This window comes from Schistocerca cancellata, chromosome 2 (assembly GCF_023864275.1).
Source record: "Schistocerca cancellata isolate TAMUIC-IGC-003103 chromosome 2, iqSchCanc2.1, whole genome shotgun sequence".
NCBI lineage: Eukaryota > Metazoa > Arthropoda > Insecta > Orthoptera > Acrididae > Schistocerca > Schistocerca cancellata.
Window position 1 is genome coordinate 692,420,589 of NC_064627.1, and position 19,186 is coordinate 692,439,774.

Genomic DNA, 19,186 nt, shown 5'->3' on the forward strand with positions numbered 1-19,186 from the left:
GGGATGTTCTGCATTCTGTCGCTGATGTACAAACAGTCCCACCTTTGCTTTTGGCTCCCTTTCCCTTTGTTTGTTTCCCTTCTCCTCTCGTTCCTCTGCTTCGGCATTTGAGGATCCTCTTTTATCTTCTTCGGTGTTTGAGGCTTCTCTTTTTTCCTCTTCCTCCCTATGCGCTCCTGAAGGCCGGCCCATGCATCTGACGCATAACAGGTGATAGGGTAACACGTAATTCTCAGCCCTGGGTCAACAGGTAAGGTTCACACATATCCCCTGGTACAGGCTTTAATCTACCCCTCCCTCACATCATTTGTTGATTGTCACTGATTTCATAATTAACTTTTTCAATAAACTTCCAGAGTAGTAAGATTTACAATAAACTTTTTACTTATCTTCTTTTCTCATAGTTAGCTCCAGTTCTTCGTGTCTAGGGGCTGATTCTTGAAGCTGAAAATGTTATATTACAAGTTCTCATGGTTACTATTTATATAAATAATGTTGGAGTATTGCCTGAGAAGTAATTTCAGTTTCTGTAATTTTTATTCTTTCACATTTTTCTAGGCCACACCATCTTTACAATTCCTACTTCAACAAAACCGAAAATTCCATTGTTATTGCCAAAAGTCAAAACACGTCCTATTACATCTGATGCATGCCCACTACTAATCCATTCCGCGGTACTAAAAATATTCCGAAGAGTTTACAGATTTTCTTGACAAATGAATCTCCACAAATTTGTATCATTATTTTATAAATGAATCCAGAAGTAAACTTAATAAATATCGTCAGATTGCGCAGTTAATAATAGGAATTTTAAGAGTGCCAGATATTTTGTAATTTCTAAAAGAAAAGTAGTTTCAACAGTACTTATGGAACTAGTACATATCGATTGTAACAACGAAAATAAAGTAATTTCTTTTTATGATTATAGCATGAACTATACCACATTGTGTACAAAAACATATGAAATTCTTTTAGAAAAGCAGCGGAGATAATATTAACCTGTTTAAAAAGTTGTAATTATTTTTGATATCGACTACTTCTGTTGAGGAAAAGTAATGCTAGAGGAGGGTGTCCCTTTGCAAGGCCTGGCCCTGGGAGGGGTGATTGCGTGAGCTGCTACCTTCCCAAATTGCCGATTGGTCCCTCTGTCCGGTGTTTGGGAGGTGTGACCTGAGATGTGAACAATAACCTAAGGCAGGTACGCCACCTTGTGAAGTGGGACCTGAGTTGGAAGGAGTGTGCCGTCAGAGACACTGGCAGTCATGGGGGATTTTCTCGCAATGAACCAATCATCTTCACAATAAACATAAACGGAATGAGGCTAATGATTCAAAGACCCTCCCAGCTGCACCACGGTTCCTCATGGTTTCACATACTGATGATTTTCAGTCCTTCACAATGGTAAGTCTGTTTCTTATTCAGAAAAGTGTTGACACAGTTGCCAGCCCTGTGAAATCCTGCTCTTGTATAAGCAATAGCACTTTGCTTTTGGAGACTACTTCTGGTTCTCAAGCACAACAACTGCTTACCGCTTCACTTCTCCATGACTATCCTGTTCATGTCGAGGCCCATCAAACACTGAATTTTTCCTGTGATGTTATTTACACTAGGCTGCTTGGTGGTCTGACCAAGTACAAAATCCAAACATACCTCTCTGACCAGGGTGTCATTGCCATCTGTTGGGTGATGAAAAAGGTATATGCTTCCTTAGTGCCCACAGTCACTCTTCTCACCTTTGATACAGTGGTGCTTCCATCCAAGATTAAAGCAGGCTGTGAGGCTGTCACAGTTTGACTGTACATTCTGAACGCGATGTGCTACACCAGTGTCACTATTTCAAGCATTCTCGAATGTCTTGTTGACACCCGGCCAAATGTGTAACCTGTGGTAGGGATGTGCATGAGGGTGACTGTCCACCTCCTTCTCCTTGGTGTATCAACTGTAATGGTGGCCATGCCGCTTCCTCTTGTGTATCTCGATGAGCGGTCTGTCCAGAAGATCTGGATAAAGGTAAAAATTACTTACCCAGTCGCTCGCAAGTTATTGGCTAGTCACAAACCCTGTGTTCTATCATATGGCACTTACAGCACTGTTCTTGCTAAATCTCGTTCCATGAAGAACATAGCCATGCATACATGTGACCTCAAATTCAGCTCTGACATTGTGAAATTGCCCAGTGTCATGGTAGCATCGCAATCCGCTCGCCCAGCTGTGCAACAAGCATCAAACTCTTGCCTCACGGGGCAAAATCACCAGCAGGCCAGAAAGGACAGAAAGAATGCTCCTGTGAAGACTTCCTATGATCTTCTAGTCAACCAACACCTGAGTCTTCCTCTGCTAACTGGTAAGGCTCGAAGAAGTCCAACAAAGGCAAATGGTATTCTCCTTTGCCGACTCGAAGATCCTCTTCAAGGGTGTTGCCATGTGATATCTTCGTGCAGCCTACCACCGTGTCACTGTTGTGCACCACCAACCATTTTTCTGCGCTGCAGGCTGACAGCAGAAGAAAGCTGATGCTTCTTTGGACCTCATGGAGCAGGATCGTCCCTGCCTCAATGCTCTGTAGCAGCGAATCTTTGCAGGCTGGCACTCGGCAGCCGCTGAGTGACACCACTTCATTTTTTCCTCTTCATGACTCTCTACCAATGGAACTTTCATGGCCTTCGATCCAACAAAGAGGATTTATGGCTGCTTTTAGAATTGCAGCATCCACTTGTACTCTGCCTTTAGGAAACAGCTTATTGGATAGCTACCTCACCCATTTCTGCTGCTCGGTGACTTTGATGCACACCATGCCATAGGGGTTCTCCCAGAACCTGTTGGAGAGGTGCCCTCTTGGCTGATCTTATTAATCAACTTAACCTTATCTGTGTTAACACAGAGCACACACATTCCTTTCAGACTCCGTGCACACCTATTCCCATTTGGGCCTATCCTTCTGCACTGCTCATCTTGCCCATTGTCTTGAGTGGTCTGTTCTGTCATCTACTCGAACAACCATTTCCCGTGTGCTATCCATTTGCTGACTCCTACCCCACCTCCGTGCACACTCAAATTGCAGCTTACTAAGGCCAACTGAAGGCTTTACTCCTCCCTGGTTACCTTCAACAAACACGATTTCCCCAGTTGTGATGACCAGGTGGAATATCTTACAAACATTATCCTTATTGCTGCAGAAGTTTCCATTTCTTGCACTTCCCCTTTAACAGGCCATGTCCCAGTCCCTCAGCGGACCAAGGCACGCTGCAACGCAGTTCGCGTATGGAGACGTGCTCTCCTTGATTTTAACCACCATCCTATGATGGCAAACTCCATTAATTATAAACAGATATGTTCCCAGTGTCATTGTGTTCTTCAGAATAACAAAAAAGCTAGCTAGATTACATTCACTAGTTCTTTTGACAGTTCCACCCCCTCTTCTGTCATGTGGGCCAACCTCCAACAGCTTTCTGGGACCAAGATCCATTCCCCAGTTTCCGGGCAGTAGCAGACGATGTCATCATGGACCCTATCACTATCACCAACACCCTGGGCCACCATTTTGCCGAAATTTAGAGCTCCTCCCACTATCACCCTGCCTGCCCCCATTGGAAAGGAGTGGAGGAGGCTCTGGCGATACCCTTCTCTTCTCAGAGTTATGAGTGTTACAATGCCATCATTACTATGAGGGAGCTAGATCATGCAATCAATTCATCCAACTTCTCTGCCCCAGGGCTAGATGCTGTTCTCACTCAGATGTTGCAGCATGTTTCTCTTGCAGGCAAGCACTTTCTGCTTGATACGTATAACCACATCTGGACAGAGGGCAGTTTCCCAGACACTGGTGTGAAGCTGCTGTAATACTCATACCTAAGCCTGGGAAGGACAAACACCTTCTCTCTAGCTACCATTCCATTTCTCTCACCAGCTGTGTTTACAAGGTGATGGAATGTATGATTCATATCTGGCTGATATGGTGGCTCAAGTTTTGCAATTTACTAACCGCTGCACAGTGTGGATTTTGAGCATGCCATTTTGTTGTTGACCATCTTGCACTTTGTCTACTCATGTCATAAATGGTTTTCTGTGGAAATCCCAGACTGTGGCCATGTTTTTCGATTTGGAGAAAGCCAAAGAAACCTTCTGGAGGACTGGTATCATCCATACTCTCCACACATGGGGCTTCCATGGCTGCCTGCCCTGTTTCCTTGAGGAAATTTTAAAAGACTAAGTTTTCAAGGTACATGTGTTGGACACCTTTATCCCGGGCAATGGTGTGCCTCAGTGTTCCATCCCGAGTGTCATCCTCTTGCTACCGCCATTAACCCTATAATGGCCTGTCTCCTGCTGGGCATCTCCGGCTCCCTTTCAGTTGACGATTTTGCCATCTGTTGAATTTCTTCGCAGATCTTTGTCAATGAGCGGCATCTTCAGTGATGTCTCGATCGTCTTTACTCATGGGAGCATCGAATATGGCTTTAGTTTTTCCACTGAGAAAACTGTGTTTATGAATTTCTAGTGGTGCAATTGGTTTCTCCCACCATCTTTACATCTTGGGCCTGTTGCTCTTCTTGTTGTTGAAACTACGAAATTCCTGGGGCTCCTGCTCGATAGGAAACTCTCTTGGTCCTCCCACATGTTTTACCTGGCAGCCCACTGTATGTGTCCTCAGTGGTACTTCCTGGGGTGCAGATTGAGCCACCCTCCACCGTTTGTACCAGTCCCTTGCTCGTTCGAAACTAAACTGTGGGTACTTTGTTCGTGCATCTGCGCATCCATACTTCTTACACTGTCTCAATACTATCCACTATAGTGGCATCTGTTTGGCCACTGGCACCTTTTACACTAGCCCGGTTGACAATCTGTCTGTAGAAGCTTCCAAACTACCGGTGTCCTACCGCTGTCACTTCCACCTCAACAGATATGGATGCCGTTTATCTTACATGCATGGCCACCTGTCCTATGCCGCCTCCTTCGATGACTCCTTTGATTGCCTGCATGGGGCGTGTCCCTCTTCGCTGTTACCTCCTGGAATTTGCTTGGGGCATTTGTTCCTGCAGTTGAACTTCTTGCTTCCTGCAGCTTTTCTGATGGGTGTGAACCCTTCGCCACCTTGGATTCATGCGGCGGCCCACATTCACCTTGGCCTTCATTCACTTCCTAAGAACACTACACCAGCCTCACTGTATTACCTTCAGTTTCACAACCTTCACATGGAATTTTGCGATAGTACCTGTGTGCACACTGATGGCTCTTGGACTGACCATGGTGTCAGGTGTGCCTTCACCATTGGTGCCTATGTTTTCTAGTATCGGCTTGTGGCACACTGCTCAGTATTTACAGCAGAGCTCTTCGCTATATATCAGGCCATGGAGTACATCCGGCAACACAGGCTTTACAGTTGTGTCATCTGCTCAGACTCTCTCAGCACCCTTCAAAGCCTCTGTGCACTCTACACTGTCCATCCCTTAGTGCAATAGGTCCAGGAAAGCTTGCACTTGTTCACTCTATGGAGCCACTGTGATGTTTATGTGGGTTCCTGGTCATGTTGGTCTGATAGGAAACGAGGCTGCTGCCAATGCTGCAGTCCTCGTACCTCAGCCCACTAGTTCTTACGTTCCCTCTGATGATCTTCGTGTTGCAGTCTGTCAGGTGATGGTGTGACTTTGGTATTGCCATTGGTCCTCCCTTCATGGGAATAAGCTCCAGGTTATTTAGCCTCTTCCAGAGGCTTGGATGTCCTCCTCTCACCCCTCCCACCATGAAGAGGTCATTTTAACTAAGTTGCATATTGGGCACTGCCGTTTTAGCTATCGCTATTTTTTAAGTGGTGCTCCCCCACCACTTTGTACACCTAGTGCCCAACTTTTAACTGTATACCATTTTCTGATGGAATGCCCTTTGTTTGACTGGTTATGTTCCTGTGTTTTGCATTTGCTGTCTGAGGAGTTATCGGCTGTTTTAGTGAATGATGTGTGGGCTGTCAACTGCGTTTTACTTTTTCTCCATCATAGCAATATGGCAAAGACCATTTAATTTTTAGTTCTGGACCTCCATTTCTCTATTGCATATTTTTTAGACCTTTCTCCTTGTTCTGGTTTTTAGCCGTCTTGTCTTCTGTCATTGGGGATTGACATGTAGTCTTTTTTAAATCCTCTCTCTGTCTTCGCATTTCACAGTTTTGACATGGGCACATATGACCCCAGTTGTTTTTGTGCCCTAAAGCAATACAAAACAGAAGGGGGGAGAAGTACGGAAGTCCTTACATTTTTTTGTCAACTATGCTTGAGATTTCAAAATTTGTCAGGGAAAAATGCTAAAACTTGTCTGGAAATCGGGAAATATCAGGGAATTTCACTTGGGGAAACTTGTGGCAACCCTGTACATGTTCTGACATGCCTGCCCATTATTGCGACTATGCTACAGCAAACTTTATGAATTTAAATTTGGTGAGATTCTCTATCCACCGCATTTTTACTGTATATATTGTAATTTTTGTGAAGTTGTCATATGGAATCCTGATCACCTGTCATGGGATACACACATCCCAATGGTAGTGAAAGGGTTAAAGACAAGGAAAACAAAGATAACAAGCAGATAAATACAAAATAGGAGGAAAACACTTCAATAGAACAAGAGAAGACAGGAGAGGAAACTCAGAAAGTGAAATACCAGAACAGACAGAATTTGGATACCAGAGAAGCTGAAATGACAGGCACTATTATCAGGTCAAAGATAAAAGAAGGATAGACTGAATCAAAAAGTGAAGAGGAAACAGACAGACAATGGTACCCAAATGATACAGAAAGTGTTGGACATATTGTGAAAAGCCCCTGCATTTTGTTGTTCATAGTGAATACTGTACATGACATGGTTGCTGGATGAGACACATTTTCATATATTTGGCTACAGTAATTCCTTAAAGTTTCATGTATATGCATTCAACAGCCCTGCTGACCTTTAAAATCAGATTGGTGTTTAGTTCACAGTGTCTCAGCCCTAACTTTGCTCTGTGAAATTCAATAATTAAGAGAATTGTGAAGTTATTAAGGTTCTGTTCTAGCACATGGGACAGCTAGCTATCTGTTTGCACATGAGCTAGAGGACGAAACTGTTTTTCCCTGTGCATTTTCTGGGAAATGTGCCCTCCAGAAAAAAGGGCAATGCATGAAGCCTTCATGATTACTGTAGCAGTACCTCGTCAAAAGACATCTCACAAAACCCAAAGATATTCTTGTCATATATAAAGGCCATCAGTAGCACCAAAGTTAGTGTCTACCCACTAAAGAATGACAGAGGTAGCACAACAAAATTGGAAATGATGAACTCAGTTTTCAGATGTTTATTTACAAAGGAAATCTCTGAATACTGCTCCACTTAAATTCTTGTACCACTGCAGAGAAGAATGATGCAGTACCTTGTCAAAAGACATCTCACAAAACTCAAAGAAATTCTTGTCATATATAAAGGCCATCAGTAGCACCAAAGTTAGTGTCTACCCACTGCTCCACTTAAATTCTTGTACCACTGCAGAGAAGAATGGTGCAGGTATTAGTGTTTTTGACTTACAGAAACAACTGAAATCACTTTAGCTGAGCAAAGCTACATGGTCCTGTGGAATTCTTTTCAGATTATATCTAGAAGTTTTGGCTGAGTTATTCCCTTTTTTAAAATTTTTTAATATAGATCCATCAAACAAACTACTGTGTCTGGGAGTTGCAAGAAAGCACAGGTCAAATGAACCTATAAGAAGCATAACAGAAGCGATCCCTAAAACTACCACCCAGTATCTTTGATATCTATCTGTTGTACAATTTAAAACAATATTATTAGCTAAAATGTAATGAAGTATCTGGCATAGTATGACCTACTTTCCAGTCAGCATGAATTCTGAAGATATCGCTCATGCAAAACCCATCTCATGACATCCTGAAAGGTAGTTGGATGGTTCTTCTGGGTGGAAAAATCATCAGAAATTATTCTTAAAATATATGCCACTGTAATATATTACCTAGTTTCTTTTGTACTACCTACTTCCAATGAATTTTCACAGAATAGTATAAGGGTTTGCATTTATTGCATGAGCTTTTACAATTGTAAGTTCAGTGTGGCTATCTGAGTCCTACCAAACAGTCTAACTACTCCTTGTTTCATTAATACAATTTTCATACACATTCTTCTTTGGTGATTTTCGATCTCTTCTTCTCTGAGTTGCCCCTTCAGCATCTGTGGAATGTTGGAAACTCCATGACACATGTGCTGTGACATAAAAGCATCTGCACACGAACTCAAACTGCTACACCATGTCCAAGGAGTTCCTCAAACAAATAACAGCCAAACAGACTATCTCCACTAACCCAGCATATCCTATGTAAGAGTGCAAACCTGTGTGCTATTTTAAATATCTCTTTAGTAAAACATGAATAAATGCACAGTTTCTCATTTATATATGACTGGCTTATCACCCGCTGCTTCATTCATGGAGACTGTGTGACCTGCAAAGATTTTTTTTTTTTTGTTTTCGTTAATTGAATTTTATGTTGTTCATAAATTGCCACAACTTGTGAACTTTTAATGCTAATTAAGGCCATAGAAGTGTGGTTGTCTCCTAATGCACTTTTGGCCATAAAAAAAGTGATTCTTGTAGCTATAGTCCAAGGTTTTTGTTGATCATGCCTTTTGTGTTCAGTTTCATAAAGTTTTTCATTCCCTGTTTCACTCCATTAGGATGCTGAATTTCCGAAAACACTTTTTATTTCCAAGTGAGAAATCAAATACCAATTTTTATAGATGTAGCTTTAAAAATGCTTCATTAGTTCTGTAATAATTTACAGGGTAACAATTACTGAACTATATGAAAAAAAATGTAATTTAGTTACAAACTATGGCATGCACATGTTTTATTTGAGATGTAAATGTCACTACAAATATTTGGATTTAGATTATGACACGTTTAATATGCCTGCCATCATTGGCGATGATGTGGCATAGACAAATAACAAAATTCTGTATGACCTATTGAAGTGACGGAACATTGATGCTGTCAATGACCTCCTGAATGGCTGTTTTCCGCTCAGCAGTGATTTTGGGGTTATTGCTGTATGCCTTGTCTTTAATATAGTCAGACAAAAAGTGTTCCGGCATAAAAGTCAAGCGCCAGCAAGACGGTCGGGAATGGTTGAGCAGAGAGGGCTGTGAAGAAGACATCAGCCAATAGTATGCTGACCAACTCCTCTCTAAGATAACACCAATACAGCTGTAGCCTCTAGGTAAAGAAAACATAAGCTCTGCACCGCCTTGCTGCAGCCCAGTTAAAGACCAGCTGTTCTACACGCTCTACAGCAGCTATATACTGTATATTTCACTTGTATTAGGCATTGTCTATACTGATGAGATTTCTTATTTTGTCTGTCGCCTATTGCTTGCAACACATCATTGTAAATTCTCAAACATATGTATTGTCATTTATCTAACTGAAATAAAAATGCACTTATACAATTTGCTTGAATTGTTGCCTAGCAATCTGAGAAGCAGGTTTCCTAGGCACCCCGTATTTGATGAGTAGGCAGGACACAGCAAAAAGGAGTCACATGTGTTCAGATCTTGAGAATATGGTGGCCAATCAATGCATGCTAATGGCCTCTGGGTATCCTAGAGCCAGAATGCAGTTCCGAAAGTGCTCCTCCAGGACATCAGTCACTCTCCTGCTTCAATGGGGTCAAGCTCCATCTTGCACAAACTACATCTTGTCGAAATCAGGATCACTTTGGATAATGGGGATGAGATCATCTTCCAAAATCTTCATGTACCATTCAGTAATCACCTTGCAATTAAGGAATATCGCACTGATTATTCCAAGACCGGACATTGCACACCGCACAGTCACCCAGTGAGTGCGAAGAGACTTCTCGGTCGTGAAATGTGGTTTCTCAGTCCCCCAAATGCACCAGTTTTGCTTATTGAAGAACCCATCCAAATGAAAGTGTGCTTTGTCTCTGAACCAGACCATACTCGCGTCAGAGTCCTGTTCGCCAATTCTGTGGACAATATTGTTGGTGAAACACAACTGCTGTTCCATGACCCTGGGGCTTAATGGCTGATGGGTTTGAATTTTGTATGGGAAGAGATGCAGGTCTGCTACAATAATTTGATGCAGCATCTCCTGGTTGATTCCCACCTTTTGTGCAGCTCGTCTGATCAATTTCTTGGGGCTGGTTTGGAACACAGCACGTACCATCTTGATGTTTTCATCCTTTCTGGGTGACTGACATTGCTAACACTGTCATCACGAAAATTAGTGTTATTGCTCACATAGTTGGCCTTCACAAGTGCTATACACTCAGGCACGCTATACCATGACATATGCAAAAGGCTGACAACAACAGGTGCATGTGCATGCACATTCTAATACCAACGATGCCCCGTTACCAACTGTGCAGTTTAAATGTCCTAATGCAAACTGTTCAGAAGTTATGATGATTTTATGTCATATAGTTCGATAATTGTCACCCTGTATTTTCAGCCATGAACCATGGACCTTGCCGTTGGTGGGGAGGCTTGCGTGCGTCAACGATACAGACGGCCATACCGTAGGTACAACCACAACGGAGGGGTATCTGTTGAGAGGCCAGACAAACGTGTGGTTTCTGAAGAGGCGCAGCAGCCTTTTCAGTAGTTGCAGGGGTAACAGTCTGGATGATTGACTGATCTGGCCTTGTAGCAATAACCAAAACGGCCTTGCTGTGCTGGTACTGCAAACGGCTGAAAGCAAGGGGAAACTACAGCCGTACTATTTCCCGAGGGCATGCAGCTTTACTGCATGGTTAAATCATGATGGTGTCCTCTTGGGTAAAATATTCCTGAGGTAAAATAGTCTCCCATTCGGATCTCCGGGCGGGGACTACTCAAGAGGACGTTGTTATTAGGAGAAAGAAAACTGTCGTTCTACGGATCGGAGTGTGGAATGTCAGATCCCTTAATCGAGCAGGTAGGTTAGAAAATTTAAAAAGGGAAATGGATAGGTTAAAGTCAAATATATTGGGAATTAGTGAAGTTCGGTGGCAGGAGGAACAAGACTTCTGGTCAGGTGAATACAGGGTTATAAATACAAAATCAAATAGTGGTAATGCAGGAGTAGGTTTAATAATGAATAAAAAAAATAGGCGTGCGGGTAAGCTACTACAAACAGCATAGTGAACGCATTATTGTGGCCAAGATAGACATGAAGTCCACGCCTACTACAGTAGTACAAGTTTATATGCCAACTAGCTCTGCAGATGACGAAGAAATTGATGAAATGTATGATGAGATAAAAGAAATTATTCATATAGTGAAGGGAGACGAAAATTTAATAGTCATGGGTGACTGGAATTCGAGTGTAGGAAAAGGGAGAGAAGGAAACATAGTAGGTGAATATGGATTGGGGGGAAGAAATGAAAGAGGAAGCCGTATGGTAGAATTTTGCACAGAGCATAACTTAATCATAGCTAACACTTGGTTCAAGAATCATAAAAGAAGGTTGTATACATGGAAGAATCCCGAGATACTAAAAGGTGTCAGATAGATTATATAATGGTAAGACAGAGATTTAGGGACCAGGTTTTAAATTGTAAGACATTTCCAGGGGCAGATGTGGACTCTGACCACAATCTATTGGTTATGAACTGCAAATTAAAATTGAAGAAACTGCAAAAAGATGGGAATTTGAGGAGATGAGACCTGGATAAACTGACTAAACCAGAGGTTGTACAGAGTTTCAGGGAGAGCATAAGGGAACAATTGACGCAGTGGGGGAAAGAAGTACAGTAGAAGAAGAATGGGTAGCTCTGAGGGATGAAGTAGTGAAGGCAGCAGAGGATCAAGTAGGTAAAAAGATGAGGGCTAGTAGAAATCCTTGGGTAACAGAAGATATATTGAATTTAATTGATGAAAGGAGAAAATATAAAAATGCAGTAAATGAAGCAGGCAAAAAGGAATACAAATGTATCAAAAATGAGATCGACAGGAAGTGCAAAATGGCTAAGCAGGGATGGCTAGAGGACAAATGTAAGGATGTAGAGGCTTATCTCACTAGGGGTAAGATAGATACTGCCTACAGGAAAATTAAAGAGACCTTTGGAGAAAAGAGAACCACTTGTATGAATATCAAGAGCTCAGATGGAAACCCAGTTCTAAGCAAAGAAGGGAAAGCAGAAAGATAGAAGGAGTATATAGAGGGTTTATACAAGGGTGATGTACTTGAGGACAATATTATAGAAATGGAAGAGAATGTAGATGAAGATGAAATGGGAGATACGATACTGCATGAAGAGTTTGATAACTGAAAGACCTGAGCCGAAACAATGCCCCGGGAGTAGACAACATTCCATTAGAACTACTGACGGCCTTGGGAGAGCCAGTCCTGACAAAACTCTACCATCTGGTGAGGAAGATGTACGAGACAGGCGAAGTACCCTCAGACTTCAAGATGAATATAATAATTCCAATCCCAAAGAAAGCAGGTGTTGACAGATGTGAAAATTACCGAACTGTCAGTTTAATAAGTCACAGCTGCAAAATACTAACACAAATTCTTTACAGACGAATGGAAAAACTAGTAGAAGCCGACATCGGGGAAGATCAGTTTGGATTCCGTAGAAGTATTGGAACACGTGAGGCAATACTGACTTTACAACTTATCTTAGAAGAAAGATTAAGGAAAGGCAAACCTACATTACTAGCATTTGTAGACTTAGAGAAAGCTTTTGACAATGTTGATTGGAATACTCGCTTTCAAATTCTGAAGGTGGCAGGGGTAAAATACAGAGAGTGAAATGCTATTTACAATTTGTACAGAAAGCAGATGGCAGTTATAAGAGTCGAGGGGTATGAAAGGGAAGCAGTGGTTGGGAAGGGAGTGAGACAGGGTTGTAGCCTATCCCCGATGTTATTCAATCTGTATATTGAGCAAGCAATAAAGGAAACAAAAGAAAAGTTCGGAGTAGGTATTAAAATCCATGGAGAAGAAATAAAAACTTTGAGGTTCGCCGATGACATTGTAATTCTGTTAGAGACAGCAAAGGACTTGGAAGGGTAGTTGAATGAAATGGACAGTGTCTTGAAAGGAGGATATAAGATGAACATCAACAAAAGCAAAATGAGGATAATGGAATGTAGTCGAATTAAATCGGGTGATGCTGAAGGAGTTAGATTAGGAAATGAGACACTTAAAGTATTAAAGGAGTTTTGCTATTTGGGGAGCAAAATAACTGATGATGGTCGAGGTAGAGAAGATACAAAATGTAGACTGGCAATGGCAAGGGAAGCGTTTCTGAAGAAGAGAAATTTGTTAACATCGAGTATAGATTTAAGTGTCAGGAAGTCGTTTCTGAAAGTATATGTATGGAGTGTGTCCATGTATGGAAGTGAATCATGGATGATAGTTTGGACAAGAAGAGAATAGAAGCTTTTGAAATGTGGTGCTACAGAAGAATGCTGAAGATTAGATGGGTAGATCACATAGCTAATGAGGAAGTATTGAATAGAATTGGGGAGAAGAGGAATTTGTGGCATAACTTGACGAGAAGAAGGGACCGGTTGGTAGGACATGTTCTGAGGCATCAAGGGATCACAAATTTAGCATTGGAGGGCAACGTGGAGGGTAAAAATCGTAGAGGGAGTCCAAGAGATGAATACACTATGCAGATTCAGGAGGAGGTAGGTTGCAGTAGGTACTAGGAGATGAAGAAACTTGCACAGGATAGGGTAGCATGGAGAGCTGCATCAAACCAGTCTCAGGACTGAAGACCACAACAACAACAACATTTTCAAAAAACCTTTCACCCATTATTTTATTCCGTTAGTGGTTGAATTTCCAAAAATGCTGAAACACGAATTGTTTTATTTCTGACTGAGAAACCAGACACTAATCTTCATAGTTCTTCTGTCAAAATACATAGCAACATGTTTTCAAAAAGCCTATCATCCCATATTTCACCCCCTTGGAAGTGGAATTTTGAAGTATCATTTCTAAAACGATGCCTACAGTATAAGTACCTTACTTACATAATTTTATTACATGAGGATCCTGGGGATATACTAAAACCCCTACATAATGGTTTAGAAATATAGACTGTCAGATTAGGCTAGCTACAGTCCACACAGGGGCATTGAAGCAGTGATTCTTCCTATGTTCCATATGTGAATGAATCAGGAAGGAACATTAGTAATGTGTGTAATGGAAAGCATTTCATTTTACAGTAATTTGCAGAGTGTAAATGTATTGATTGTACATAAAATGTTGTCACCTGGGATATTGTATAGGTTGCACCAACTGCCCTCCATTATCAGAAACACTGTGTGTGCATCAGTAATCATAATGAAACACAACAGTGGTGCATTGTACATTTTGGAGACCAGGATTATTGTCCATAATGTGAGGTTGGTAAGAACATAAAAAAAACCTTAAAAAAATAGTGTGTTGAGCAACAAGTCAAAGCCAAAGACATATAATACTTCTATTTTAGAGAAGACATATTTTGAACTATATGACACTTCTGTGCTAAGCTGTCACATCCTCAATGAAAGCAGGTGGAGAATGAGCAAAAGACAGTGGCACTGTTCCTCAGCAAAGCTTGTGACCTCCAATACTTTACTGCAAGTAAGTGTTGTAACTATTCACCCTCACTGGAAAGTAATGGCGTGCTTTATATATCTGCCACCAAGTGACTTGCTGGACACTGACACTCTTAAACTACCAGATAAATCAGATTTCCAGTCCATTTCTAATTCTGGTGGAACATTGTAGTGGTGGTTGTGTCTCCTAATACTGAAAATTAGCCAAAGGAGATATTATGACAAGGGAAGACATGTTGATACCTTTGGAGAGGTCTCTAATAGAAGACAACCTATCAAATACTGGTGCAAAGTTGCCAGGAATGGGAGCTCATGCCACCACAGTTAAGAGAATGAAAATTTTTTTTGTTGAGTTCCTGCCATGCAGATTTAATTAATTTCATCAGAAACTGTAAACATAGAAAATGTAGCCATAGCTGAAGTGCACCCACATACACATGCAATTCTGTAGTCATAGCCGAAGTGCACTCCCTTACACATGCAATTCTGAGTGCTTGGTCCAAGCCATTATGCAATTGTAGGAAGCATAATAACTTCAGTTGGGAAGTTCATAAACGTGACAGATTTCAGCTGTTTGCTCTGCTCACTGTGTTAGTAGATGGAAGGCCTGCACTGTCTGTGTGTCTGTCTGTGTAGGTGATTATATAGCATCCCTGATCATTTTTTGTGTTTGTCTTTTCTGTTCTGTATTTCTGAACACTTATTGCTGTATCTACTATCTGATACTAGTGCTAGTGGTCTTTTTTCAGTCCAAGCAATATGTTGTTTCCCATGACAAACATACTAGAAATACTTTTTGTGACATGGTGTAACCTTTTGTGACATGGTGTAACCTCGCCCTTCCCAGGGATATCCTGGCAGAAAGACTCTCCAGCTTGCAGCTTGTATCCCTTTGCCTGGTACCTTCAGAAAAAAGATTGAGGATAGTAAACTGTCCATGATCGCCCTTTGTGGCCTCAGCCCATTCTGCCATATTGGATAATAAAAATTGGCCTTTAAATAAAAATGTGAAAGTCGCCACTTTGCCAACTACAGTGGTCCTCTTCTCAAGGACACCAATTTAAAATATATATATATATAATAGGACTCATATTTTAACTAACCTCCTTGAAAACATATTGAAGTTTAAGCAGTACATAATAACAACAGTTTAGTTACATAGTATTTAAATATAACAGTTTAAATACGTATAACTTCCAAACACAAGGTAGAAAACAATTTTCAGCACTGCCATGTGATTATCAATACTTGTAGATCTCTCATTCCACTCCTACTGCATTTTTTGACTGCATTTATAGGGTAGTTGAAGATGACCTCCACCTGAGTGATCTCTTCCAGCCTTTGTCACATACTAGACAGAGCAACTCGTAAAGGGATGTCATGAAAGCTGGCACTCATCAGGGCATTTTATAGCCAAAGTGTTTTTGAACACTAAAATAGTTTCCAAAATAGAGTTCATCAAAATAAAAATGTAATCCACTACATTGTGTATAATTTGCTTTTTCATAAGATCTCAGCCAAGCTTGAGACTTAGTTGCTTCTTGATTAAGTGAGTAGTAGTTCCTCACAATGAGAGTGAGGATGTGACACTCCACAAGTCCACATGCATGTCTATAGTGGAGAATGTCGCATCATTGTCTTTGGTTAAACAGAATAAGAATGATCATGACATAGTAAGGTTCTCTTGTACTTTGCACGTATTGAAGAAGCATACGTCTACAAACATTCAACATTAGTGCAGTATTATCATTTTAATCTCGGCAATAAACACTAATTACAAGTAAAGTGATTATACTAACATATTTATTTAAATAGTGACGTACAGAAGAATTACCAAATTTACAGGGTGTGTCGAACAGTGAATCAACAAAAAGTGTAAAACCAACTGCCAGTATGTACTATTGATGTCAAAAACCAGTGTACGAGTGATTTCGTACATGACAGGATGATTGGTCTCACGGAACTAGCTTTATCGCACTATGCTATTCTGACTGCTAAGGCGCATGTTGGTAAAATGTGGTGGATGTATGGAACCAATGGCCTGTTGCAGAAACAGTCACAGGCAGACCATGGCAATCGTCCTAGGGGTATGCAAGCCAGCCACCTGTGAAATTTTGCAGATTGACACTCCAGTAATGCTGGCTTGGCATTCTTCAATACAGCAGTCTACTGCAGCGGTGGGTTGGATGGCTATACGCTGTAGCCTAAAGCAGTGTTCCACAGCCAGCTACATGATGGGATGTGAGTCTCTGTCATAACAGCCGGGATTAGTATATTATGCTCCCAATTCAGCAAATACCTTTATTATGTCAGCATCGCAAATTACTGTGCTATGGTGTTGGTTCTGGCCACCAATCAGATATGCAGACGAGTAGCTACAGCTTTGACGAGCAGCATTGTCAACCAGACGTAGCCACCAGGGTGTGAGCCATCAGCTCACCCTTGATGGTTCTGGGCTTCAAATTGGTACCGCCTAGGTGAGATGTGTCATTGGGTACTGTCGCCTGACACTCCAGCCAATCTTTGAGAGTCCTAGGTTTGAGTCGTGGAATCTGAAAGCCCCGGCAAGCCACCTTGAGGCATGCGGAGTGTGCCAGTGTGACCGTATGTTCGCTGTGCTTTGGAGTGGGCATCCATCCCACGTCAGTAAGGTTGCTGTCTCCACTGGCTGCTGTTGTGCTGTCTTGGCATTCTGCTGCCTCAGTGGACTCGCTAGTCTAGCCATGACTGGAACCTGGACCGGAGTTGTCGACCTACTGTAGGAGAAATTTCAAATAATAAAGAATGTTTTACTGACCCAGTATTCTTGACTCTGTGCTCTCTGCAGTACTGGAAGATCCCATCCTTGTTGCACATGCCATTCTGGTGGCAGTGAAGTGGTCAACACAAATGCAATACCTCTACAGGATTGCGTGCAGTGATTTTTTTGGGTAATTCCACATGACATAATTCAACAGGACAATGACTTGTCACATATGGTGTTCAGTGTGCAAGAATTTTGCAAAGAACAATGGGTAGATACTGTTGCTTTCCTGGCACATGTTTTCCTGACATGTTGCCAATAGAACATGTCTGGGATATGCTTGATTGACAATTTATTTGTTCCAAACTTCAAGCAACAGCAAATGATGCTTCAAGGGCAGTTTGGAGTTGTTGGGAATAAATCTGGGCTTAGTTGATTCCATGCAATGAAGTTTTAATTGTAAAGTGCAAGGGATTTTCACACTATGCTGAATTCATGGAATCAAATATCATGTACAGTTCAACAGTCCTAAAAATTAATACATTGTCACAATCTGAGGTATAAAATTTGTTTCGCAGGTATGCTTCTTAGTTTGACAAATGTCAGTGTACTTTTAGTTTAAGTTATTGTTTATTTGTAAGTTTTATTGCTTTGTTTTTCATTAACCAGGCTGGGAGGAAACAAATCAGAATTACATTGTAACGAATGAGAAGCAGCTGGCAACCAAAAGCACTGCAGAACCATCTGTCCTTTTTTCATGTGGACCACAGTTTGGACCAGGACATGCAGTGGAATTCACTGTAAGTAATAGGTGGCAGATTCAAAATGTAGCACACAGTTTAAGTGTAGTGAAAAAAAAATTCTCAACAGTTTTTTCACCTACATTTAATAGCGATCAATGAGATACATTATTTCACCAACTGACTCCGCCAAGGATCATTTTACAATGTTAGAGCTTTTGTTATACAAAGATTCGTGAAAATAATTGTATATATTAGCAGAATAAAGGTATTGGAAGTGTTTTCCTTAAATCGATTCTGATTGATGGTATAAGGAAGCTGTTGGTGCCTGTAGCTCAGCTAATAAACTAGCATTCTTTTATATAGTGCACACTTACAACACACACCAGTGACCCAAACATTATCTATATTCGTATCTAATGCTCAATGTGTAACTCTGAGGAACTGATGGTCTCAGCAGTTTGATCCCATAGAAACTTACCATAAATTTCTACCTTTGCAAGAAGGTAACATGTTTTCCTGATACCATTGTTTGTATTCTATCTAGTATTTTCCATTATTGCAATAAAAGTGAAAGGCGATCACATGTTGGGAAACCTTTATTTTGGGGTGCAGTTTCTGTGTCATGTTGTAAGCAAGAGCCTCTTCAGATGCCCTGCCCCCCCTCCTCCCCCTCCCCCTCCTCCTCCTCCTCCTCCTCCTCCTCCTCCTCCTCCTCCCCCCCTCCCCCTTCTTCCCACCTCACCCTCCTTTCCTAATGTTCAAAATAGTTCAGTTTAAGGCGATGATAACTTCACTCGACGGTGGCCTATAATCACGTCACATCTGGTTTGATCTGTGCTTCAATACTTCATGATGTGCTTATAATTTACTATGCTGTAGTTTGATTATGTGATGGTGATTTGGAATGAAAGAAGTTGGGCCATATACTAAGTAGGACTCTCCTGCTAAATTCTATTCCACACACTCAAATATTAAAAGCTCAAATTTACATCAATTTATCCATATTGGTAACTAGAGTTAAATGCACTTCAGTTAACATGACAGTTCCTTTAAGACCAAATAGTGTGTCTTCATCGCACATAAACCATCCTGGCATTAGAAATTATAA

The 19,186-nt window shown here is 41.3% G+C and overlaps 1 protein-coding gene across 2 annotated transcripts in view; it reads left to right on the forward strand.

Moving 5' to 3' along the window:
• The window catches only part of LOC126162454 (cytokine receptor-like factor 3), a 124,329-nt gene that overhangs the window by 62,447 nt on the left and 42,696 nt on the right, over positions 1-19,186 (forward strand). For both annotated transcript variants that reach the window (XM_049918976.1, XM_049918977.1), the window contains exon 5: positions 18,005-18,135. In XM_049918976.1, the coding sequence (XP_049774933.1) occupies positions 18,005-18,135 (131 nt within the window). The remainder of the gene's footprint in view (positions 1-18,004; positions 18,136-19,186) is intronic.